General features: G+C 40.0%; 1 protein-coding gene across 1 annotated transcript; it reads right to left on the bottom strand.

Moving 5' to 3' along the window:
• Window positions 1-2,545: 2,545 nt before the first annotated feature.
• On the bottom strand, window positions 2,546-23,244 carry MSL3 (MSL complex subunit 3). The gene is made up of 13 exons (XM_066545357.1): window positions 23,011-23,244; window positions 21,108-21,190; window positions 20,436-20,531; window positions 19,772-19,872; window positions 18,799-18,890; window positions 17,954-18,076; window positions 17,362-17,522; window positions 15,299-15,457; window positions 14,208-14,470; window positions 13,707-13,816; window positions 13,417-13,516; window positions 12,900-12,984; window positions 2,546-3,448 (listed from the first exon to the last, which is right to left on the bottom strand). Exons 1-13 carry the CDS (start codon window positions 23,107-23,109, stop codon window positions 3,349-3,351), a joined length of 1,572 nt encoding a protein of 523 aa, XP_066401454.1. The 5' UTR covers window positions 23,110-23,244; the 3' UTR covers window positions 2,546-3,348.
• Window positions 23,245-26,522: the final 3,278 nt, after the last annotated feature.

Here is a 26,522-nt window from a genome sequence, read left to right as displayed (position 1 = left end):
AGTATTGATTTTCTTCTTTTTTTTCCTGAAAGATGATAGGTACAGAATCAAGCTTAAAATCAGGAATAAAACAGAAGAATATTAAAGTATTGTTTTGTTTTTTCTTCTTTGGTAAACTTTACTGTCTATGTAAAGCACTTAACATAAGGTCAGTTCCATAGTCCTATGGCACCACATAAAGTTCCTCAGGCACTTTCCTGTGCCAAGTCAGAGCAGGTAATGAAATGAGTCCTACAAGTGCAGCCCAAGCACCTTGGGCATGCAGGTGGCAGCTCTCTTCCCACCCATCAGCTGCATCATCCGCTTCTAAACCTAGGCTGCAATTGTTCTCCTCTGCCTTTTCCCAAGAACAGTCATATCCAAAACATCACACCTATATGGGAGCACCCCACTCTTGAAGGGAAATGCAGGACTCACCTTCAGCACAGAGACTTACCAGTGTAAGTATGAACTGTAATTACAGTGGGATAATTTCCTGAAACACACAAACAAAACTGCCTTCCCTTAGCAACAGAGCATGTGTGCCTTGTACATACAGGTATGTTGGTATGAACTATCACTGCCCATTAACCTGCTTCTTCAGCTCATCTCCTCTGCTGCAGAGGACTGCCTCTGAAATCTGCTGGCAGACTTGCTCCTCTGAAGGCTCCCATAGCCTGCTTCAGTCAGGCTTTCATATTCCTCCAGCTAGTCCACACCATTGTGACTCAATCAGGTTAGAAAACACAGTATGACTAACTCTACAAAGAGCAACTAAATAATGACAAATAGTTAAGTGCATCTTTGATCACCTCAGATGATCCCATCAAGTATCTGACCAGTCAAGGACATTGAAAGAGCTCCTCCAGATTCTCACTGGCTGTATAGGTACATTATTAAGCTTCCTGAGTTCAAGAACCCTTGAACATTACATTCCAAGTGAATTTTGAGGCCCACTCTGGTAAGTCTCTATATATTTGAAGACCAGTAAGAACTATCCCTCTGGAGCACTCTGTTTCAAGTTTTTGAAAGTGACTCCTGCTGCTGCAGCTTAAAAAAAAAATTTAAAAATCAGGTATTAAAATGTTGAATGCCATAAATGAAGAGTGACAGGAAAGAGGGATGTCAAAGTTGCACATTACTGTAATTGAATTTATAAAACTAAACTTTTAAAATTGAAATATATATTCAAATATGAAAGTTATATCAGTTAGAGGTGTCGAGAAGCACAAAGAGGTACAACTTTGGAAAAAAGCTTTTGGTTTTTATGAGAGTAAGATAGTTTGGAATATTATATCCAACAGCAACCTCAAGAGAATTTTATGAAAAATTCTGTTCACAAAGACTTGCTAGAACTGGACCATCAGAGTTCCTCACATCTTTTGAGCATCGCCACAAGGCAATACCAATGGTACTCCTGACCCCTTGATGCAGAAATGTTCATTTCAACAGTTAAACACAGTCACACAACAGGACTCAGTTTGTAATGTGTCTTATACTCACAGGTGCAAAAAATGGAACAAAACCAGATCTGTCCTATTACACATGAGCATTCTTAAAATAGAAAGGATTAATTTTGAAGTTTCAGGCAGCATTCCTAGACTCATCTCGTGTTAGACAGTTTGTATTTTGTTGAACTCTCTTTTAGAGAAACAGCATTTAAACCTAGAATGAAACATGTTGGCAAAGTTTTGATGTACATGGATTCTACTAGAGACTCAAAACTTCTGTCATTTGAGAATGATGAAAGCTTACAAATATGGGGTTTTCTTGGTACAAGAGAAACATGTTTAAAAAAAGAGTAGTGCTGCTAAATGGCAATTTTTAGAATTAACAACCATCAAATCTGCATGCATCCATGCCACTGGTTTTACAACAACTGAGTTCAGCAGACTCTTAATGGAAGTTTTTCTAAAAAGGAGAACCTAATTTACTAAAACCCAAGTAATCCTAATCTTTTGAGTTCATAAGCTTGAGCATACCACAGAACTCTGAAAAGTGACAATGAATATCAACAGCAGATTTTACATTTCTTTTGGCCTTTTAGCCTGAGCCTGCCATTTATGTGTGAAAGAGGATGCCTTCAAATGACTAGTTTCTACAAATGTGAGGAAACTTGAGCTCTGCATTATAGGTGGAAGGTTTCTGAACCAAGAAGGATTACAGAGTGATTAATGCAGTCTGTAACCCAGAGTCCTGTTTTTTCTCAATGCTTTTAAAATCTGTGTCTATATTGATACAGCCAAGGATGTTGAAGGCCAGTGTTCTAAGTCCTGCATGCGGTTTCAACAACAAGAATTATGTTTCAATTAATTTCTACTGAATGTGTTGTCACATTTGTAGGAACTCAGTTCTCACTGAACTGCTATTTCCAGAGCCAAAGTGTCTAAAAAAGTCTAAAGAGACATCCTTCAAGTCTGCAGAAGAACATCCAATGATACAGAAAGGGCTCCTCTCCATATGTTGTCAGTGCTCCCACCTCTCATGTTACGCACACTTAGCACCCTCAAAAATACTAATTGAGCACGAACAAGATGTTTTAGACAGTCAAAATCACACATCCACACAGCAGCCACTGTGAACTTTATTAAGAAAATAAATGTTTGCCAATTAAACTGCAATGACTTCACTGACTTCCCCATTTACTTGTAGAAAATGAGTTCTTTCATAACGGCTCTGGAAATCATTTATTGCCAGGTAAATGCCGAATCCCTGGCTGTGGCTGGTCTGCTCAGAACCCTGTCAGCTTTACCATGAAAGGTCTATATTCCTCTCTGCAAAATGCAAAGTCAGCAACACATCTTTCATTCAAGCAACAAAGTCATTTTTGAGGCAGATGTCACACTAGCCAAACAGCAACGTCACCTTTACATTAAGCAATACTTTCTATCATGACAGTTCCACAGATGAAATGTAATTTTTGAGGAAAAGAATCCATAAGATACCAGTCACAAATTCTCTTCATGTAACTGTTTAGTCAAGTCTTATTTCTCAGGCAGGAGAGGCTGAGCTACAATGAAACACAGCATGGTGATTTATCTTCATGAGAATGTCCTGTTGCCAATGCATCTGCTTTTGCCTCCTTTGCTTTTTATTACTCTGTGTAGTCCTGTGCAGTAAAGTCAGAACAAGGCTTCTTCATTCATCTGGAGTCAGATTTATATCCAACCCTCTAAGTGACTCACACCACTGTTTATACACATCTGTGAAAAGTAGTTCTCCATTCCTAAGTAATCCAACCATCATAAAGATATTTTCCAATGTCTTCAACTCCAGAAGTTGTTTTAATTCCTTTCTCATCTTGTAGCCATGTAGCAGAATAGCATTGTCATGGCTATGTATAGCAGGATTTAATCCTTATTAATAGCTTCAGTAGATGGCTCGAGGATTTTTAGTACTGTAGTAGGCTTCACATGCAGCTACATAAGCAGATTCTGGGAAAAAATCATCATGGTATTCTGCTAAAAACCTGAGAAGAAAGCACACCAAAAAAAAGAGAAGAGAATATAAAACATTTAAGAGAAAAGCTTTTTTCCAATTGATTTTTAAGCTCAGCAAAAACACAGCCTGGGAATTAAGAATTATTACTCTTTGAAATTTGGCATACAAAGGATTTGCCCTATTTTTTACAAGTTTCACATAGTGAAAAACAGCCTTCCTCTTGCATTCTGAAATCCAACAAGAATTTGAAAAAAATTCCTCAAGATCAATAACAAAAAAAAAAAACCCAGAAAGTTAAACTATACTCAGAAAAAGAATTCAAAGAACTAGCACAGAAGGAAAAAGAAGAGATCTTTCTGCAACTTCTGCTCAGCACACTACTTTCATTTATGCCCAAACCAGTATTTTCAGTTATCACTTTTTCAGTATCTTATACAAATAGCCAGGATTCATTAAGGAGCCAAACTATATCTTTTAAGGCAAGTAAAGCTATGAATTTTCATATATTTCATGTGCCTTTAGGGTCTCCATCTTTCTGATTTAAATATGGGTTTCAATGACAAAACACATCTTTCGCAAATTCAGTTCCTTAATTTCATATTTCTGCAAGATGGTCTGCAAATACTATTCAAACCACCAAGCACCCAATATTTTATCAGGTTTTCTTGCTCTGCTAGCACACAACCTTTTCTTTGGTTTAGGACTGAAAATGAAAATAAACAGTGCTGCTATGAACGCCAGTAACAAACAGCTAGAATGACTATAAGCTCCCTACTCCTTCCTTTGATTTCAAAGATACTAGGTATATAAATGGGGGAAAACGGGCAAAATGGTTATTAAACTCAAGATTATACTCAAGCTGTACTTCAGAAAAAAACACAGACCTTCAAAAATACCTGGATATTAAAGATCAGCATCAATAAGCATGGCAAAATGCTAGCTACGTGTTTCAAGAGTAGGAAGCAAAAGAAAAAACAGAAAACAATGTCATTTACAGAATCTGTGTTCTCTCAAGAAACAGTGGCTGGGGTGATGACTTCACTATTGGAAACTGAAAGTATCAGTTGTGCATAGCCAATACTTTGGACATAGAAAGTCCAATTTAAAAAAAAAATATTCATGTGAATGGCATAAAAAATACAGGCCTTCTCCAACCTCACTCACTGCTGCACTGCCTGAACTGGGCATGTTCCTTGATCTAAAGAGAGCCAAAGCATCAAAGAATATTGGCAAGATCCTCTTAAATAAAGCACTTATATTCAATAAGAAATATATTAATTGCTCAGAGCTCATAGAAAATGGTGACAGTACAAAACTGCAGATAAATGAAAAAGGGTTGATTTTCCCCCAATCCTTGCAAGTGCAAGGTTTCTGATGTAAAATGTTTCAAACCACTAAAAAAGAATAGCAATTTAGAAGCTAATAAAATACCCAAGTCATCAACTGCTATGACCTCTGGCTTTAGTTAGCTATAAATCACTTTCTAGGATGAGGGGTTAGTATGGAGCAAGTGTGGAAAAGCCTAAAACTTAACAGACTTGAACCTAACTTTGAATGTACTTAGATTGTATAAAGTTAAGATGAGCAACAAGTAGTATTTGATTAATAATTCTTCATTAACACACATTAATGACTCCAAGACATTAAAAAAAAAAAATCACAGGGGCTGATGCAAGTCTTACTATCTTTGGATAACATTCAGTAAAACACAGTACTAAGAGCTAGATCATGCAAGGAAACATGTTTTAAAAGAACCATCAGAGGGCATTTGGGTAGCTGACAGTTCCAAGAATTTTAACAGCAAGTAATGGGAAAGGGTGATCTTTCTCTTACAAATTTCCTGACTTTTGCTTAAATCATCAGTGATACATGCCAGTTTGCTGCATGCTAGAGTGACAGCTGGTACAGATGAGAAATTTTAGCTGAGATGGTGTGCCACAGCTACAACTCAAAAAAAAAAAAGGCACACAGTCAAACATACATCTCCCTGTTTTTCATGTAACAGTTGTGAAAAGCAAAATACCCCAGAGCTAGCAAATTATTTTCTGCAGAGTAGGAGGAGAAAACTACTGAAGGAACACAGCCAGCCTCTGTCCCAGTCCCTTCTATACCTGCATACAAAGAGCAGGGGCCCTTCTGAAGCTGCTTTCTATTCAAAAGGCATCAGAGTGCAGAATGCTGGCACAGAAATATTAAGAGTCTCCTAAGACTTTTACCTACCAGATATTTGACTATTGTTTTGCTCTTGGACAAGCTAAAACAGCACCAAGATCAATTACACTGCTACCTGAAAGTCATGAGCCAAGATTTAAAGACAGAGGGAGCTGTAATTAGCAGACAGAGCCAATATTCAGCAATAGATCAGAAAGCATACTGCTATCGAGCTATTCAGAAATTGTTTCATGATTAACTTACAAATCTGATCCATTCAGCCACCTGTTGCATTATTACCCTTTTCATTTTCATACTTTTTACAGAGTTCATATGCATACATCTATAAAGCAAGACTGCTGATGAGCAACCAAGTTCTGGAATGCACAGTCCATATTGATTTGAGACTGCATGCATTTTTCATAATGAATGTTCTTAAAAACAAACTCATGCTTTATACTCATGCTTAGAGAACCGAGAACAGAGGTAACATGGCACAATGCAGTTATTTTCCTCCCTACCACATGTTCCTAGAAGAGCAACACTTCAGAAAGGTCTAGAGGGGATGGAGACAAGGGAAAAAGATGTGGGCAACTTAGGAATTCTTCAAGCTATGTTCTGATCTTCAAGTGTGGGTGTTTTTAAGCAAGCACTAGCGTCACAAATACACTACCATCTGACTGACTTATACAGGTAGATCTACCAAAAAGAAGAACTGAATTATCACTATCCACATTAGAAGGCCATTTGACACATGTCATGAACATATCTCAACAAGAGTCACTGAATTAGTATGAGTTTTAAGAGCATATTCTGGTGGGCCTTGCCTTGACACCACCAACAAAATTTATTACTGGAAGTCTCTGAATGAAGAAAAAGAATTCTTTTAAATGTCAGCTACCATCAGATGAATAAATTTAGGGACAGCCCAGAAAGTGTGAAAATGACAAAGAAGAGAAAACCTTAGTTTTTAGAAAGACATCCTCAGCCATTATGGTATAAGAAGACAGAATCCAAATGAAAAGTTTCCAGGAAGGTGACCTTAAAAACTTCTCCTACAGAATTTTAAAAGGTAAGCTGCTTTGATGAGATCAGTGACCTGTTTGAAAGGCTACTGTAATGATCTATCTAAATTTGCTAGAAGACGATTATGAGTCCTAACTCTGTGAGTCACCTCATCAAAAGAAATGTCATTTGCAGATTAAGAAGTTACCTCATCTCTGACACTACTACTCAAATGCAGGATTTGAAAACTAAAAGGCTTTAGGTTCATGAAGAAATGTATATGCCACCATCTGACCCTCACAGCTCCCCAGTTTGTAGGCCTGTCTCCATCTGGAAAGCTGTTCAGGGTAAAGATGACAAAGTCCATCATAACCTCATTGCAGTCAACAGAAGAAGTGAATTGAGGTTTCAGATGTTTGTTCTAATACCCAATGGCTCAAGAACCAAGCTAAAGGAGTAAACTGGCCTGTTTTGTTGACTGGACTCTTGTCACTCACTGATATATAGAAACTGAGATAATATTCCTTGGCCTTTTAAGAGGAAATGTGGAGAACCCTGAAGATGCCAAGCTACCATCATAACATTTCCAAGAATCAGATTGAGTGAGCAAGAATTTAATTTTCCCAAAGACCTTTTGGGAAAACAGTCCTACAAGAGCTCAATACAGGAGTCCTTGGTTTGCCTTGAGGATGAAGACCCCGTGACCAGGCCAGCACAGGTCCCTAGAGCTGCCTTCTAAGAAAGCTACTGCAACACATTGAAAATATTTGGGGCAACCTCTAAATGTAGATACATGATCCAAATTTCAACTATGGACTAGCAATATGCTCATTCAAATTCCCAGGCAACTGATGATTTGGAAAGCAGAAGGAAGAGAAGCAATCCACATGGAGAGTTTCAGGAACAGTTTATGGCAATGCAACAAAACCTTAGTTGAGGACAAGAAGCACCAATGAGCACGCTGTGCAGACCAAGCAGCCACCCAAGCCCACTGAAAGTAAGAACCTGCACAATACCAGGTACTCACTAAGAAGCATTCCACCTAAAGGTGCCAAAAGTTTGAGAGGGCCCCTTTCTACTCAACCGAGCAAAGAGAATTCCTTCAGTTCAGTGTGTTTCAAAACTTGGAAAAAAATGTTGCTCTACATATTTGTGCATTCTAAACCCATGTCTCCATTTATACTCAAACTTGATTTTCTCACATTTAGGTTCCAATTCCATGAGGTTTTCTAGTGTGTCATAACCAAGTAACTGGTTAATCCAAAAAACTGAGAGGAAAAAACCCAGTATGATTCAACAATATTAATCAGTTAATAATACAATATAAGAAACATTGGCACAATGGCATGCTTTTCCATCTTTCAGAATGTGATTTTTAATTACTTGTCCTTTTGCAACTGAAGCCACAATGACTCACAATGAACAAAGCAACTTTGCCTAACTAAAGATGTCTTCTAATTCATTCACCATTTGCAATGATTAATTTTTTCATTCTCAGACACAAATAACGTCTCATAATTGTACATTAGCACAGACTAGTGGTGATGATTCACCACTGCAGTTATATATAATAAAAATTACTACACTCAAAATTTGCTGTCAGCACCAGAGATCTATTTCTTAAGGTTACATGAAACAACTTGTCATCTTTGTATATACACATTTTATTTTTACAGTCCTCTGATTTGGCTTCCTTCTCAGAAAAATTCATCAGTATCAAAATATTTTCCTACCCATGGAGCAGAGTGGCACAATAGATACAAGCAGATTTTAGAGCATCAGTGGGGAATAAAAAAGGAGATTTAAGCTTAAAGGAAATACTGACTTTGAAATACCTGTGGGTTTTTAACAAAACTAAAATATTTGACTATTAGCTCTCCATAATCTGAACTAATACACTGGCCTCATCTAAAAAAAAAAAAAACTTACTAGAAATTTTAGAAGCAATATTTTAGAAATATTTCATCACTCATTTATTCTTCTGTATGTCATCAAAGTCAAAATATCTGTCTATGCATTTCTATACCACTTCATTTTGCCTTTTTTCCCAAAATGCAAATGACATTCTCTGAAATTACCTCAGTGAAGAGGGGTCTTACTCTTGTACAAACAGGCATACTGTATCCTCCTCCTAACTCTTAATAGCTCCTATTGGTTAGCAGACTTGGGAGGGGGCCTCTGATTCCAAAACAGTTTTCCAAGCCAAGGCTGTGTGTAAATTAATGGAAACAGCAAAACAGAAATGGGCACCTTCCTGCCAGTCAATTCTCACCACTGAGACAACCTTTGGAAGCATGTTAGGCACCTTACAATGCCAGGGAATTGTAAAATAGAGCTTATTGCAGCATTTTATTTCAAAAGCGGCTGAAATAATGGAATTAGTTTAAAGCTAATACTTCCTCTTACTCTAAAGCTATTAACAGGCCAGGAGATTTAATCAGGGGTCTTTCACTAGTCCAATTACCAGTTAGCACCAGTAAGCACCAGCTAAAGCATTAGCTCCCACAGACTAAATGTGCACCAAGTGAAATTCAGTGAAACCAACTGGTTTATTTTAGACTGCAAGTACTATTATTTCAGAAGTAAATAATTTAAGATTCAGAGTTTTGTACTTAATTTGAGAATCTGATTTTCTTCTGCAAATTCTGTTATTGAGAAATCAATTTTCCTGTTCTCCATGAAGAAATTTTCATTTTGCACACTTGTAGAAAGCTGGACTAAGCACAGAGGGGTAGAGTTTCTACTTAACAAAAAAGTCAAAAAGATGCATTTCATACATTTCTTAAAAATATATGTTGTCTGGGAAATTGAGAAAAATCTTGTCTAGCAGCAGTCTGAGGGCATGACTGGAAAATATTATCCATATAGCATCTCAAAGCTAATTTAATGCATCTATCATGAACTAAGCAAACTCAAGACAACAAGCTCCCAGAAAAAGTATTACATTACACAAGTCTCAGTTTCTCAGCCCACAGGAGATTTATATTATAAATGGTAAACTATAAATTTTAGCCACAAAATCATAAATCAGAATTATATCAGTATCTATGCAAGAACTAAATCAGTTGTGTACTGCATGCAAGTTTTATTTAAGAATACATAAACTGCTAATGCTTGGACTACTCTACTAGACATCAAAGAAGATTCAGGAGTAGTTTAATTAATGCAAGCAGACCCATAAATCCTTTGCCTGCTATTAGAGAAATTAAAAAAAGGAGAGTACTTCAGCTTCTCACTCAAGAGCAGTTCACTAAAAAAAAACCCAAAAATAATTAAGCAGTCCTAAGTAAACTGGCTGCTGTTACCTAATACATACAGATTTTGTAGGAAATGCATACAGATTTGTTGTAGGAAAGATCTTACTGTTTCAAAAGTTAAGCCAGAACAGAACTGATATAAAATATTTATAATAATCATCCATTAATCCCCAAAAAGGAAAAGACAGAATGTGAAAATTGAAGAACTAGTACTGATGCCTAAAGATTTTTAAGTTTTTGTATCTTTCATGTATCTTTCATGAATTTATAGCTTTGTAGATTGCTAAAGCATGGCTGTAGTTTCCAGCAATTTTCCTACCTTTCTTCCCTACATTTACAAACTATTAGCTAACCTTATAAATAGTGTTTAGTCTTACTCCAAGAAGAAAACCAACTACACAGACATTCTGTTTTCCAACCAGAACCTGGACCAGACATAAAAAAAGTGGGGCAAAAGAAACCTCTGCCTTCAGTGGGCCAGGACCCCAGGGATTATTACCTAACCAATTAACCTTTTAATTGGACAGTATATGGTAAGTATAATACCTGAGTGACTTTATAAAAATTGTGGAATTACTATACCATGTGCAATTTTTGCCACATTGTCTACCTGAAAGCTTTCAAGTAAAGGTTTGCTTTTATATTCACTCTAACATTGTTGGGAACATCTATTTTCCAGGCATCAGTACAAGATGTCACCTCAAACTCAAGTTTTCTTGTGATTAGAAACAGATAAATCAGAACTATTTCTGTGATAAAAATCAAGCATGAACAATTGTCTAGAAAATAATTTTTTGACCACTTTCAATGATAAGCGGCATGAAGAAACAAATACCCAAATGAAAATCTTTTCAAAGCCCCATGTGAATACATGTTGAGAAAAAAGTATCTAATAATTTGTACTGGTTTCTGTTGCCCAGTAGCATAGCTGACAAGGAAAGCAGACTAAGAAAAGTATTTATTACAAAGCTACCTAAGATCAAATGCTTCCTACAGCAGTAACTGTAACTTTGAAGCTTTCTTGACACTGTCAAAAAAGAAAGTGCTTGGAAAAAAACAGCCTTCCAATATTTTGCTGTAACAGATACATGATATCGACATTATCCTTGCCTTGTGGGGCTCATTTGGTTTTGTTTTAGCCTGGCCTCAAGGACTGAAGCACACCCCTGGTTAAGTGTTTTCTGAAAGGAATGCAGGTTGTGTATTTGGAGGACTGTCCACCACGACACAAAGCATGGAAAAGGCGAACTACTGAAAGATTTGCTTCAAAAGCACAGTTCTATCTCCCCTAAAAATGCTGATGTGGAAACATGATTTTTATTTCTATTTATAGATGACTACACATTTCAATTAAATGCTCAGATGGAAAAGTAAAACACATACAGATACTATCACTAGAAATTTCAGTTACCTTAATCAACCCTTTTCCAATAGGCAACCTTTATTTTATGGGCTGTAGGGGACATGTTTCTCCTTCTATCTATTCTACTCCATTAAAGCTTATCCATAGAATGGATATGAAAACATGGTATTATAGGGGGACACAGTATGGGTAAATGAAGGTAATGTAGAATGTAATCTTATCCCCCAATGAGTTGCAGCTGGACCCTATTACTAAAGATTAGGAGCAGGCCGGATGATTACAGGCCGCACCTGTAACCAATAAGAACTGGTGGAACAAAAGAGAAGGCAGAGAAGTCACAGGAGTCAGATGGCTGCTGTAAGGACCAAGAACAGTCAGTGCTTAGAGGAGCTGCCTGCAAGAAACTTTGAGGAGGTACGAAACTCTGAGGCTATAGAACCCTTGCACCATAATGATAAAAGAACTCTTGATATATAAGACAACGTATAATGATAAGAGAACTGTTGTAATATATAAGAGAACGTGGTATTAAAGACACTAAAGAACAGAGATCTGCTCTGATCAACACTCTGAAGAATCTGAACAGTTAAAAGTCTGATAAAAACTGATCTGATCCACAGTGAGTTAAGCTCTCTAAAAAATATTCACTTCAAGCAAAAATAGTCTTCCAAAAATGAGCTCTAATTCTTTTAATTTAAAGGTATTTTGAATGCCAACAAGGATCTGACAAAAGAGATGCAAAATGGAATCAGTAAAACTTGACAACTAACTGCTCCCAGAGCAAAACTGTGTTTTGTAGAAACTTTGACATTGGAAACATCTTTTATTTTCAATAAGCAATTAAACTAAAAGCATTTTAAAGCTTTCATTTCCCTGATATCTAACACAAGGTTTTTTTTTATGCTGGTGTAATACTATGTTACCTTTCCCTAAGTGGCTACTGAAGTCACTGACCAAATTTAAGTTACAGTTTCCATATCTGTTCCATTACCATCTACAACACCTTCTACTCAAAGTTTTCCTAGGCAATTTTGTTTTCCAGTGTACTGACGCTGCACAACACAGAGCCAACACTAGATATCTAACCACATCCTCAATGTCATGCAGCAATACTAATTACAGTACCTGATAAACCAATGTGATCATGGGGCAGATATGACCTTACTGACTCCAGTGGTGGAGCTAGTGTAGTCACACAGAGTTGTGTATCCCTACAAACTGCATTGTGTATCCCACTGCACAGCATTACAGAGAAACCTTTCTGTTCAAAGTTCAGTTAAGACAGACATTTCTATTAAGAAATCACCATAATTAAAAACACGTTTTAAAGAACAAGTTTCTCCTCCTGCTAATATTGATAAAAAATACCAATGCAGACTTTGCATTTCTTCACATGCTACTTAACCAAGTCAGACTTGTCATGCTATACATATCAACAAACTTTCACACTTCAGTTCTATATCAATGTGTTTATCAAAATTCAAAGTAGAAAATTCTGGTTCCCTTCAACTGGAATTAAAAAAATAAAAAAATCTTATATTCATCTTTACTCAAACTGCTATTGTTAAAATGGTATACTAATTTTACCCTAATCTTGTAGTTATAGAAAATTAGTATCTCATTTTAAACCCCCTTAGCCATTCCAGGACATTTATATCTATGTAACAATAGAAAGACTACTATGGTACATTGTGTCACATTACCTCAGAAACATCTCGAAGTGTTTTACTAAAGCCTTTAGGTTTTTGTCAGGAAAGCACATCTTCCCCAGTATTTCTGGTAGTTTTACTGTGAATAAAAGAAATAATGTTTATACCTCTTCTTGTAAATGCAACTTCAAATTACTTTTATACACTACATAGAAAAGAATATAAAAATTTCTTTTCACCACAGACCCCACTTTTCCTTGCAAGCTACTTTTTTATCTTTCAAAGCCTTACTAAATAGAAACGTGCTGAGAAGGTGAATGCTGCTGGGTTTAATGATGTTTGATAGTGTATGGGAAGTAACACTGCTTTGCCTTTCTTAAATGAAGGCTTACAGAGCCAATAAAAGATAACCAAATCTATGAATAGCCTAAAGTTCCAAATAGATTAAAATGTACATTCCTCCAAGAATAAAAATAAATTTAATAAAGCAAACAGAAAAAAATCACACATATATCGGGGACTGGAAAAAAATATAAAGCAACTTTGAGCAGAGAATTTTGCATTAGTTTACCAAACATCCTCAGCAAATGCTGAGATCCATAGATATATGAAGGAGGTGGTGGTTGATCGCTTGGTGGATAATTCTCTGGCATCAATTTCCAGGACAAAACCTATAGATAAAATATGAAAATACTGGTTATGAAAATTTTATAACATCATAAATAATTTAGAATGCACAAAACTTCAAATTCAAAGATGAAATAAGTAATACCAACAAAATCTTTTCTTACATAGCCCTACTGTGAGGTCCACAAAACTTTCAATCCTTGAATGTGAGACAGTAGCATCAAAATCTGTTACCTCATTCAATTCGTTGTTTCTTCTACCTTCAAAGCCAGTAAACACCGTGCTCCCTTCTTTGCTAGGAGTCAAAGTTATAGGTGAAGATGACCCACTATGGACAGGGGTTTCTTCAAAATGAAAGGAAAAACAAAACAGAAGAAAAAAGAAAAATTTTATTACTTGTAAACTACTACCTGGAACTATAAGCCATTAAATGCATCTAAGGCCTGCTGCTAAAATGTTTGAAGTTGACGTCTTAAAAACACTGAAATTCAATTAAGGTTATCCTAAAATATACTCTCAGAAAAGCAGCTCATTGCATTCTCTGGAAAAATATACCCAAGTACTGACAATAGCCTTGTATTTCTCTCTTTGGTAATAAGGCCTCAGAGTTAAAGAATTGATACAAGAAGTTAATGACTTCCATTTCTTTCACTGAGTTTACAGCCCATGCAGCACTAAAAGAAGAACAGAACTTTATGCTTTGTTTAGGCCCAGAATGTAAAAAGAAAAGCCTACTTTTTTCCAGGTGCAGGAAGAGCTTTGGCATGGACGCGGGGGTGTCGAGGTGCCGCCATTTGGGCTGCGGGGACGCGCTGCTCTCCGATAGCCTGTCACAGTTGGAGCTGTGGCGCGTCGAACGCCTCAGCGACTGCAGGATTTCGGGCTCAGCTTTCCGCCTCTTCGGCGTGGCTGGCTCCCCTGTGGTGGGCTGGCTGTCAGTCGACTGAGGCGTGGGTGGATTCAGCAGAGGAGGGCTTGGGGAAAGTTCCTCCTGATTTCTAGGAAATTAGGGCAGGTTTACAGAATTGACAAGGTCAGGGCTCTAGGCTCTAGGCTCTCAACAAAAGAAATTCTTCTAGTTTTATTGCCCCTCTGCCCACAGGGCAGGCTTTGCCCCCGAGCAAGGCAGCATGGACCAGATAGCTCAGTCCCTCTTGGGGACAGTGTCCAAATACCCAGGCTGCTCGTAGCTGTGGCTACCTTAAGCAAGCTTAGTGGATATCAGCTCTTTAGTGATTTATCAGCTCCCTTAGTATTTCAGCTCTTTGCTTGCTAAGGTGCCTGGCAGGCTAGAGAGGAAGCAGACAAGAGAGGAGAAGAAAAATCATCCTGGGGTTCCACAGCCATGGTTTTATTGAGGGGTCTGTGAAGGGTTCCAGTGACGGCTCTTCCTCTGCTGAATGGGCTAAAACAGCCCCTTTTTATAGGGTACAAAGGGATCCAAACTTGTCCAATAGTAGGGGTTAGGGGAAAGTGACCTATGGGGTTACAGAGATAAACTAGGGTCCAAAAGGCAGAAAAAAGGCAGAAGACAGGGGCTTATTTTGCTATCTCATCATGACTCAGCAGTTCTTACCATTAAGTCTCAGCCCTCCATGGAGCCCTGGCCAATTCCATGGAGTCTGCTACATAGTTTCACAGATCTTATTGAACATTTTTATTCAGGTAAAACAGTCTCCTCCCAATAACTATTAAAGTGATGAACTCTTCTATTAAATTCTATTTTCCAGAAGTGTACTTATCTTCAAATTAGTTAAAAACCATGAATACCATATTCTCCTATTTTGTGAGATAAAGGAGTATTAAACTTCTTATATCTAACCTACCTGTTTGTATTTGTTGAGTTTTCTTTGATCGGAAGAAAGAATTTTGATGAAGTCACCTTCTTAAATTGAGCTTGTTCATAAGGATAGAGCAAAATTAAGGGAAGTGTGAAGTCAAAGGTTATTCTCAGCCCATCCACCATCTCTTTACATAGCTCGACACTAGAGGGGAAAAAAATATGGTTTTCTAAGTTGCATGGCACTATTTTTCAGCATAGTTGCACAAAATTGCTCTTTAATACAGTCCATTAACATCATAGCTACAATATGCTGATTCAATCACTAAGTAATGATAAGCAAATAAAAACACACTTAAAAAGAAGGTGATTGCTCTTGTTAGCTTCAGAAATACAAGTTCTTTTAAAAGGTCTGCTTCATAACCTCAAACAAAATCACACAACTGTACTATTACATTATTCACTAAACTAATAAAATCTACTGTGGAGTAAATAAAGTTAGATGTTTTTCAGGTAAACATTATTTTGGTTTCCAAGTTCACTACACTGAAAAAAGAGGCACCTGCCAGAAAAAGTAAGTACAAAACAGACTGAATCTCTGTTTAAAAGGCAAAAGCAGAATTTGACCTATAGCCACTAAGCTGCAGTTAAGGCTGTGCTCAAGAGGTATCCAGTGAACCAACAAAACCAGATAGATTTGCATGAGCAGTTTCCAATGGTCTGCTCTGCTAATCAGAGCACTGCATTTGGAGGCTACCGGGAATTTCAGTTTCAGGTCTGTGTGAAAGACTTACAAAATTAGATATGAGTACATGAGCTATTACAAGAACCAAAAACACAAAGTGCAGCACACCTGCAACACCTCTAACCTTTGTGAAGGTCTTCCCTTCTCATGTTTCAAGTGCACACATGTGTATTGTAAGAGAATTTGATTCTGCCAAAATGATCCATGTTAGACATTCCAAACCTCCAATATTTCATATCACCTACTAAAACTGATACACATGAATTGGGCCAGGGGACCAACAGGTGCAGAAATTCTATAAATCCAAAAAGGTCAATAACCTTCAGTGTTAGAGCAGTAAGACAAATGCAATGAAGATGTCAGTTGAATCTCTCCTACTTAATGATCACTGAAACTATACCAATTTTTTTTACTAAAGCACTGTTTTTATTGAGGAAGTGGCTTGAACATGAACCTGTAAAAATCATAATGTGTGTAAAACCTTCTGTTCGTATTTCTGATATTTTATCTAACCTTTTGTTTGGGAGATTATACTACAAAGAAGGAAAAGTGTCAATCTGTCAAAGAATGAATGACACCAACATAAAACAAGACACTCAGGCTAAAATATTGCAAGGAATAGCATAAATACACACCATTGAAACAGAACACGAACACAAGTCAGGATTTCTCATTGATAAAAATAACAAGATTTCACCCCATTGTACTTAGATAGCAGCAGTCTCATCGAATATCAAAAATCTTTAACATAAGAGAAAATAATCCCCAAAACAATCAAAAACCACCACACTGCAAACATGTATGGTCAATGCATTTTTTAACATGGTAGAAGAACATACAGCTCAGCTGAGAAAACAGACTAAAACACAAATTTCAACAAATCACGATTTGTGTTACCACAGTTTTGCTATATACTGTCTCTAGGATTTAAGAGCATATATCCATTTAAAACAAACAACTTGCACTTGGAATTCTTTAGAAGTGTTTGTATTAAATTTTTATCCTTTTTAAAACATGAACCTGTTCAAGTTTATCTAAGCAGGGTATTCTTATATCAGATATGAAATTCTCCACATTGACAACAGCAACACATTCTTCAAAACAGATCTCAGTATTTATAAGAATTTACATGATAAAACAGAATATTGATACTTTTGCATAACAACTTTTCAGAGTACAGGGACTCTCTCACTGGTAAACAAATTATCAGTGTTACTCTGCTATAGTTATCTGTCAAATACTTTGAGCCCTGTAAATAGATATACATTATGGTATAAGCTCACAGAAGTGACAGCTATAAAACTGAACACGGAATGCAAGGTCATTCTTCTTGTGACAACAGCAGTGGACTAAAGATTACTCACTTCTTCTCTGGTGGCACATAATGAAGATTCATATTAGCATGTGGAGTCATCTGATGGTGCCGAGACCTTTCATTGGCTGAAAAAGCAGCATTAATTGCAAAGTGTTTTACATATGACTCCAAGATGGTTATTATATTTGTCTGGCAAGGAAGCTTCACTAGCTGAAAAAGAAACAAAAAAAAAATGTCTTACAAAACTAGTAAGTTGTAATGTACCAACTGATTTAGTAAATATCTAGTGCATAAAGCAAATTCAGGACTATAATTTCAACACTTAAACTGCATTTTTTATCAACATGAGAAGAAACAAGAAACATGGTCAGATTAACAAGTCTGCTGCATTTCCACCTTTCAAAAGCAATCTGCATTCTAAAGCACCATGAGGAACCACAACAGTACACTGCTAAATATGACAAGCCACTGTTATAGCTATAGAGAACGCTACTCCCTACACTTTATATTCTTCCTTGCCCTGTCAACATGGAGCTAGAAAGGTGAAGTTAAAAACCTCCAGGAGCTGTATAAACAAAAACTACTTTTGACACCCTCCTCACACCTCCATGCACATTAGAGCCCCAACTTTTATTTTATACCCTTTTTCTTCTATTAATATAGTAGCAGTCTTCCTCAAGCTTCTTTTTCAAGACTTCAGGAATTTCTATGCTTATTGCTCTTTCTTCCATGTCCCTTTTTGTATGAGTGTCTTGTTCTTCTTTCTACAACAGATCAGTAAAAGAAAACAATATATTGGTTGTGAAACAATAACTTCAATAATGATACAAGTGGATAATAGCCTTAAACTATTTAACAATACTGCTCTTGAAAACATCTGCAAATTAATTTTAATTTTTTTTTTAATTTTACGTTCTCTTAAATATTTAACTAAAAAAAAAAAAAACCAACAGAAATTTGTCAGGTGTTGCTGCTTCAGATCACCCACACTGTAGCAGTAAAAATCTACACATCTTCACACCAACTGTTTACGGTAGAAAAATAAATGTTTCTTTTTCTTGAAAAAAGTCCTCTCTACCTTTTAATTTAAGACCAGGGTTGATATGCCTGTCTCACAGTAAAATACAAGACAAACATCCTGCTGCTATCAGGGTTTGTTCAACCTGCATAGACAACTAAATTTTTACAGCATCCACAAAAGTGGAAAATCTAGTCTGCTACATTTTCTCCACATAAGCCTTTTGTGTAGAATGAGAGAAAAAGAAACAAATGTGTATTTTTAGCATAATATCATACAGTTCTATAAGAAAATGACATTGTATAATTTTCAAAATCACAATCACAGTAAACACCAGGAATAAGATAATTATGCTTTTAATTATAGCTAAATAACCAGTTGTGGGCTATATTTCATCTACTTCAATTTTTCCAGAGTTTCAAGTGCAGATGTTTAAATTCTATTAACTTAAGGAACACACAAAAATACCATTTCTGTCCTCTCATCTATGTCACTTTCTTCACTCTTTATTTCTTCATCTGTTCCTTCATCACTGTCATCAGAAGAAGAACTACTTATAGCTGCATAAAAGAGATTTCACATATTCATTAATACATTACAGAGCTTATGACCAATCAGTTTGAGGCCTCAATGCAAAAACAACCCAAAAAACCAAAAAACCCAACCCACTAAAACATCACAATTATCTTGTTATATTTAATGAGGATGAGTAATTCTAATTGAATTAAACATGCATTATTTACAGCCCACTACAAATATTTTAAACATGTAAGATGACTTAATAGGAAGTATTCTTCCTCTCTAATTGAAAAACACTCACTTTTAAAAGCTCCCTACATTCCTGAGCACCCACATTTTCATTGGACTTTAGTTCTGCACAGGGGATTAACATATTAATCGTTCAATCAAAGGGCATGAATCTGTGCAGCAGCAGTTCCCAGAACATCAGTTATGTGCCAGCCAATATTCCTGCTGGCTTTCTAGTCACAAAGGAAAATGCAGGAAATTAAAAATCTGGCTTGAAAGTGAAATCAGCTGACAAGAAACAGACCTTTGTGTGAGGTAGACTGGGGGAAAAAATAATCTTATTGCCCTCAAAAATACAAAAACACTAGCAGGGAAATGTTGTGTTTCCTAACCTCAGACAAAGAAATATGAGGGGTTCTCACACCTATTAATACTACACTAAAGAAAACAGCACTGAGCTCTGAAATCACTGATTAGAACAGCTGAGTAGAAGAGATGCAAGGAGAAGCCTCTAGATTACAAGAAGAAAACAGATATTCCAACTTAACAGATGCTTAGCATGAAACATAGTTCTCACTCTTCATATGACTGCCTTTGAATATTTCAGAAAGGACCAGGATACTCTCATGGCAAGTGACACTTATCCCCAGGTCAAGGCATCCCACCAGTTACCAAAGGATGAAAACAAACTCACAGTTTTCGCTACTCTCATCATTTTCTTCAGCAGGAAGGCTTTTTAACACAGAGTCAACACCAGGCAACCTGCAGCGTCTCTTCTTTCTTCCCTTTCTTCTCCTACAGAACATAAAATGGTTCACTGACATCTGGGTAATATTATTTCATTTGTTTATCCTAACTAATTTGATTATGTGCAAATGCACAGGAAACCTATGTTTGAGCTATTTTCATTAATTAAAGCTGAAATTATTTGGACAACACTTATTTGAGAGTGGATACCCCATGTCTGTACATTATCTCACATGCATGTTCTCAAGCAGATCCTTGGGCCATGGCCAACCAATATTAGATTATTGCCTTTGGCTCAAAAATACTTCAGGTTTTTCCTGCAGTGCTTTGCAAGTACATTTCTTTGGGAAGATGCAGATCCAATACAGAGGCATTTCAGAGCAATAGTTAAGAATAACACAGCTATTGAGTTGTTAGTCTTTTAGAGTGTTAATAGCAATCCACAGGTCTCTAGCTTAGAGTAGCTCTCTAGAATGCACTGACTGCATTAGGCATCTACCTACCACCTACAGCATGAGCTCAGATGCCAAGCTCAGTTGTAGACACCTGGATGTATGTGTCTGAATCTGAAAATGAATCTCATTTCTTTTGAGGCCAAAAGGATTCCTTACATGCGAGCCACAGCCTTCCGTGCCAATTTACGCTGTAATCTGCGGTTTTCGTCTGTATCCCGAAGAACATGGTCTTCAGCTGCCCATCTATCCCAGCTAAGGACAGGTCAAAAGAAAGTATAAAATTACTATGAATATATGCCACTCATGATTACCAATGAATTAATATACTTCAAATCTACAAAGGACTCGTTTAATGTCATTCAGAAGCAACATCTGCATCACAAGGTTTGCACTCTTCTCTGTTGACATGGCTTCAGCTCTCACATTGCCATCTGAAATCTCTCAAGCCTTGACTTAACCCAAAACAGCATTTCTAGCACTGACACATGCTATCAACCACAGCCAAGACACTGCAGTCATGTACTGATAATCAAACAATCCAGAGCTAGATTTAACAAAGCATAAACCTTTTGTTAATGGAAACTTAGGTGCCATAAGTATATGGCATAGGCAGATATCCCTTAAGGTTTAAACTCACATCTATCAAACCAATTACACTAAAATTTATGGATACAGACCAATGTCAACATGAGCGACTACATTAAAGGCATTCACAAAAATAAAAATACTCCTGCAAACATTGGTTCTTTGATATTCCATGCAAAGCCTGTCTTTGCAGAATAAAATAGAAGAAATGGAAGAACTGAAGCCACACGTATAGGTTCTTACCTTCTGTTCCAACCGTTAAAATGGATCAGATATTCTGGAATCTTTCTGCCTTTCTCATCTTTTCCAACAACAATATCAACAATCTGAAACAAATATTGAAGGGTACATATTAAAAAGCTTGAGAGAAAGTAAGCCTTCGGGTATTTAGAAAGTTTATACACAAAGAAATAAAGAAAATTAAATAGACTTGATATTTTGCCAGTAAATATTGACATGAACAGAACGACTATACTAAATTATCAGAAAACCTAGCTTTCTTGCTGACTACTCTTAACATTGCAGACTGCTCACTATCTTCCTCCTATCCTCAACGGTCCCACAAGGGAGACATCAAACAGTGCAGTAGCACAGTATGGATATGCAGATTTGGGCTACTTACACTTTCTCCCCTGTGCTGTCTGCTCAAGCCCCCCAAGTTCTCTATACATAAACCTCAGAAATACTGCTCTGTTGAACATCACAGACTCTCAGCCACAAAACATTAAGAGGCTTTGGGAATATCTCAACCCTTGTTTTCTTCCATTTTCACCAATGTGCAATGGCAAGAATGAAAGGGCCTGCACCTCAAAAGAAAAAGATGTGGTGCCTGCACTTGAGTGGCTTTCAATAAATCATTATCAGTACTTAGGCTACAGTGATGTTTCAATTTGGGTGCCCAGAATTTAAGAACTACTGATGGACTCACAGACAGTTATGCTGTTTACAGTACTTGGCAGTAAAGAAGAGGTACAATGCATTTTTTTACTCAGGTTATAGGTTTATAGGGATAGCAACTACAGCTGTCAGGTTGTTAGGACACTGGAGTAAATGTACAAACAAAAGGGTAGCCCAAAATATTACAGGATGGTGGCATTCCTAAACAAAGATGTTTGAGAAACATGGATAAGCACAACTCGCAAACCTGCAGCAAAAAGTACTAATTTCATCAAGAATCCAGTTACAGCACTTCCTTTTTTATCCCCCTCTGTAACAAAAAAACACCCAGAATTCTAAGTCAAACACAGATGACTTAGGATTGAAAAATAACCTTGTGTATCACTGGTACCTTAAAACAACACTATTTACATAAAGCTCTATCATTACTCTCACTACCCTTACGGTTAGGCCCTAACTGAGGCAGTCACCTCTTACTGCAACACCTACGGCCCACCGCGCACTGCTCACTCTCCTATTTCCGTATATTCTCCTTCGCCAACGGTACCACTTATACCTTTCTGAAACGCAGAGGGGCGGGCAGTAAGCATGGGAAAGCGTGAGAGGAAATAAATCCAGCTACACTACAAAACTGCAGGGGCGGCAGTAAGACTTCAGAATTACTTTGCAGGTGTTCAGCCGGGAGCGGAAGGCGGGAAGCGCGGCCGGCACTCCCAGGGCGGCTCGGGGCCCCGCTGTCTACCTGCCGCGGCGGGCAGGCCCCATCGCCTCTGCTCCCCGGCGCGGCCAAGGCCCAGAGGCTCCCAAACAGCTGCTACGCGCACCCCCACCCCCGGGGCTCCCGTGGCGCGGGGAGAGAGCTGAGCCCCACCGGGGCACCGGCCTGAGCCGCCCGCACGGAGCAATAACGGAGGGAGGCCAGGCCCGGCGGGGACGGCACCGCCTCGCTTCGTCTCCCTGTCCCGTGGCGGCCCCCGCACCGCGGCCTCCCCGCCTGCTCCCCCCTCCCCGGGCCGGCGCCCGTTTCCCGCAACAAGTGCAGCTGCCGGCGGAGCCGCCTCCCCGTCCGGGCCCAGAGCCGCTTCCCGCGCCACCTCCCGCCCGGGGGCGCGCCCAGCGCCCGGCGGGAGCAGTAACGGGAGAGCAGGAGCCGTAACGGGAGCGGGCGGGCCGCGCGCCGGCCCCGCCCCGCGCCCTCCCGCCCGGGGAGACGCGGGAGGGGTAGGCAGGAGAGCGCGCGGCCGGTCACCTTGGCATCATAGAGCACTTTGGCTTTGGTGGGGTCGGGCTCGAAGCAGAGAACTCTCTCTCCCCGGTGGAACTTAAATTTCATTCCCCGCGAGGTCATTTGTTCATCATGGCGCAAAGGAGAGGAGCCCCGCCCGCTCCCGCGGGGAGGCGCCGCGGACGGCCCGGCCCCGCCCCGCCCCCGGCTCCTCCGGCGGGGGCGGGCGGCCGGGACGGAGCGGGGATGCAGCGCCTGGCTTCCTCTGCCCTCGGCGGGGGAGCGGCGTTCGGCCCCGGGCGCTGCGGGGACGGGCCGCCCGCCTGTGCCCGCCCCGCCGGTCACGCGGGGTGCGCGGCGCGGGATGCGGGAGCCGGCGGCGGGAGGGGCGGCGGCGGCGGCGGCGGCGGCGTGGGGGACGCGTCCCGCCGGGCGGAGGGGCGGCCGCCCGCCCTGGGCCGGGGGAGTCCCTGCAGGAGGCGAGAGCTCCCGGCCCTGCCGGCGGTGCCTCGGCGCCAGGGGGCCGGGCCTGTGCCCGCCAGCGGAGCGGGGTGCGGGTGAGGATTAAGTGCACCCCGAGAACAACAGCGGCCCTTCTCTCTGCTGCTGCTGCTTTCCCTAAACATCAGCAGACATCCCCATCCCTCACCCTCTTTCCCGCGTTCTCCGCTAAGCGAAGAACCGCCCCTACTCCCAAGATGGCTTTGTGTACATTGTAACCTCCCGCAAGGTTTGTTTTGCTCTCCGTTGTTCTTTCAGCCTTCCTTCAGGAAAATAAAACCAGGAATAAATAGGCTGTTGGGACTAGAAACCCAATCCGCTGTTTAATTTCAGATTCTACAAGCACACATATAGTGCAGATAATCAAAATCAATACACAGCTTTCTTGCCAGTTTATGCTGCGTGATGCCTGGAAGGGACCTCATGGGGCTCAGCCAGGGGAACGCTGCAGTTTCCCACACGATGTTATTAGATGCTCCCTCAGGCTGTTGCAGTTTTTATGCGAATTCTGGATTTCTGATTTACACAAGACCATAACAGGGCTGGGAGGCCTGGGCTCAGCCAGCCTTGTGGAAAGACCAGTTAATTTGTGATTATTTAGCATTTCTGAAGTTTTTCTGTGGAAGCTGTTCAGGAGATGGATGACTCTAGACTGTGCAACTGTGCATACACTAGTTTGGTGCTAAGGAGAAGAGGATTTTAAATCCTCATATCTTTTTTCTGCTCACTGAGGCTGATAGCAAAGCTGGAAGCTGTAAGGAATGCCATGGGAAAGAACATGGAGTTCTAGTGTATTACCAGAAAGTTTCTTAAGGTAAAAAGTGATAGGGGGTACCAGAAAACAAGACTCTGAGAAGGTGACTGCTCCTTGGGATAGGATGGACTGAGCACTCAATTTCTTTTGATTCAAAAGATACATATTTTTATAGTGGGAATGGTAGGAAAAGCCTGTAAACCTGCTGCTAAGACTGGGTGGGGTGAGAGAAGCCAATTAATGGAAAAGAGTGAGAGAAATTAAGAAAGCATTCCTGAAATACACTGATGCTAAGGTTAGAAAACAGACTCCAAAAGTGCATGGATGCAATGTCAATTGCAGGAAGTGTTACCTAAGCTGTTTTTTGGGGGTTTGTTTGTTTGGTTTTTGTTGTTGTTGTTGTTGGGGTTTTTTTCTTGGTTTTTTGGTTTTTTGTTTGTTCGGTTTGTTTGGGTTTTTTTGCAAGATAAAGAATTTGGTGTTTGGAGAACAAAGCTGCTTCCATGCCTTAAAAATGGGGCAAAACCAGCAACACCAAAACAAGGGAAGAATCACCAACTTGTGCTTGTGTCCCTGCCTCCAACCTGGTGAGAAGAGTAATCACACAAGAGGAGCCTCACACCACTTCTGCATAAACAGCTTATGTGTTTCCACACTGCCTCCTAGATTTCTCCTTTTCCTTCCTCCTCACTGGTATCCACTTGCAAACTCTGCTTTTTGTTCGTCTCAGCTTCTCCTAGTTCACCCCAGCCCACTTTTATGGCTCCCACCCACTCTACTCCTCAAATCTTTGGACTCAAATTTCTTTCTGCTTGGGTCTCCTAATATTATATACAGCTCTCTGCCATAGCATTTGAGATCCAGTTGTTGCCCTTTCTACTCTCTCCCTGCTCCCACTCTGGGATAGATGCACATGTACATCCGTCTTATCTCCCTGAGCCACCTTGCTGTAGATAATCCTTGCCTGCAGATCCCTGGTCTTGCCAGATCTCCTACCAAGGCTCCTCCTCTAGCAGGGCTTTCAAAATCCTGTATGTGAGCTGTGCTTAACTAAGATCCACCCAAAGGGACATGGGAGAGAAGAAATGCTGGTGTGTTTATGGAAAACCTGTGATAGTGCTACCCAGGCAATGCCTACTTCTAGATAAAATACAGAACGTGGACTTTTCAAAGGTACGGAGTTCTCCATAGTGAAGACTGCCAAATGGCTGCCCAAAATCAAAAATATAGAGCGAGAGCCACTTGGAAAATGGTGTTTGTGTGTGTATGAACATACTGCCCATGTAGCACCTCCCGTGAGTTGTTCCTACCATGTACAGCACATAAACAAAAGGCCCAGTATAGATCTACGAGATTTAGCAAAGTTTGAACTGCAGCTCCTCACTCACAGGCAGCAAGGCTACAGCAAGGAGAAAGCACAGGCAGCAAGGAGACAGCACAGGCAGCAATGTCGGGCAGCATCTGCAGGACCATCGTCCCAGACACTGAGGAACAGTGAAGGGGGGTGGGTGGTGCGAGAGGCCGGCGGCCGGGTTTGGTGAATATTGCTGAAGCAGGAGATGAGCTGACCCACCACGTATTTTGAGGACATTCCCAGGACACTCACTACATCGCCTCCAGGAAAGAAAAGCAGATTTACAGCTCCTCTGGGAGGCAGAGCAGCCCGCGAGTGGAGACTCCGGCCTCTTGCCAAAGTGAACCCAGCGAGATCATGAGGGCTAATTCGGCTAATTCGAGGATCTATTTCAGCTGCCCGCCTCCCCGGAGGCTCAAAGCACGCTCTGAGAAAGTTTTGTTCAAGGACAAGTTTTATTTCGACAAGGCGTTGTGTTTGTGAGGGGGAAGATGGAGGCGGCGCAAGGCTCGCTGGGAGCTGTAGTCCTGCGGTGGGCGCGGGCAGCGCCCCGGCCCCGCAGGGAAGAGGTGTCGGGGTCCCCTGAAGAGGGGAATTCCCCACCTGGATCCTTCCTGCCCAGAGCACTGGGAACACCAAGGGGAGAACAGGGGTGCCCGCGGCCTGCCCACGGTCTGCTCTGTGCGGAGCCTCCAGTGCCGCGGTTACGCTGTGTGTAACCTCATTTTTACCCGCACGGCTGCTGGTGCCGGGCTTCTCGCTGCACGTCCGCAGGCAAACACAAAGGTGGCAGCAGCCTAAAGACACACCCGGATAGTCTGGCAAGATGCAATATGCAAACTGTTAGTTCCCGTTGTTGTTTGAATCTGCCCTGCTTTTCATTCTTTCTCCTGGGATCGCTGTTCGGGTGCCAGGTGTGTATTTACC

The sequence above is a fragment of the Molothrus aeneus genome, chromosome 2 (genome assembly GCF_037042795.1).
Source record: "Molothrus aeneus isolate 106 chromosome 2, BPBGC_Maene_1.0, whole genome shotgun sequence".
NCBI lineage: Eukaryota > Metazoa > Chordata > Aves > Passeriformes > Icteridae > Molothrus > Molothrus aeneus.
This window is presented reverse-complemented; position numbering and strand designations above follow the sequence as displayed.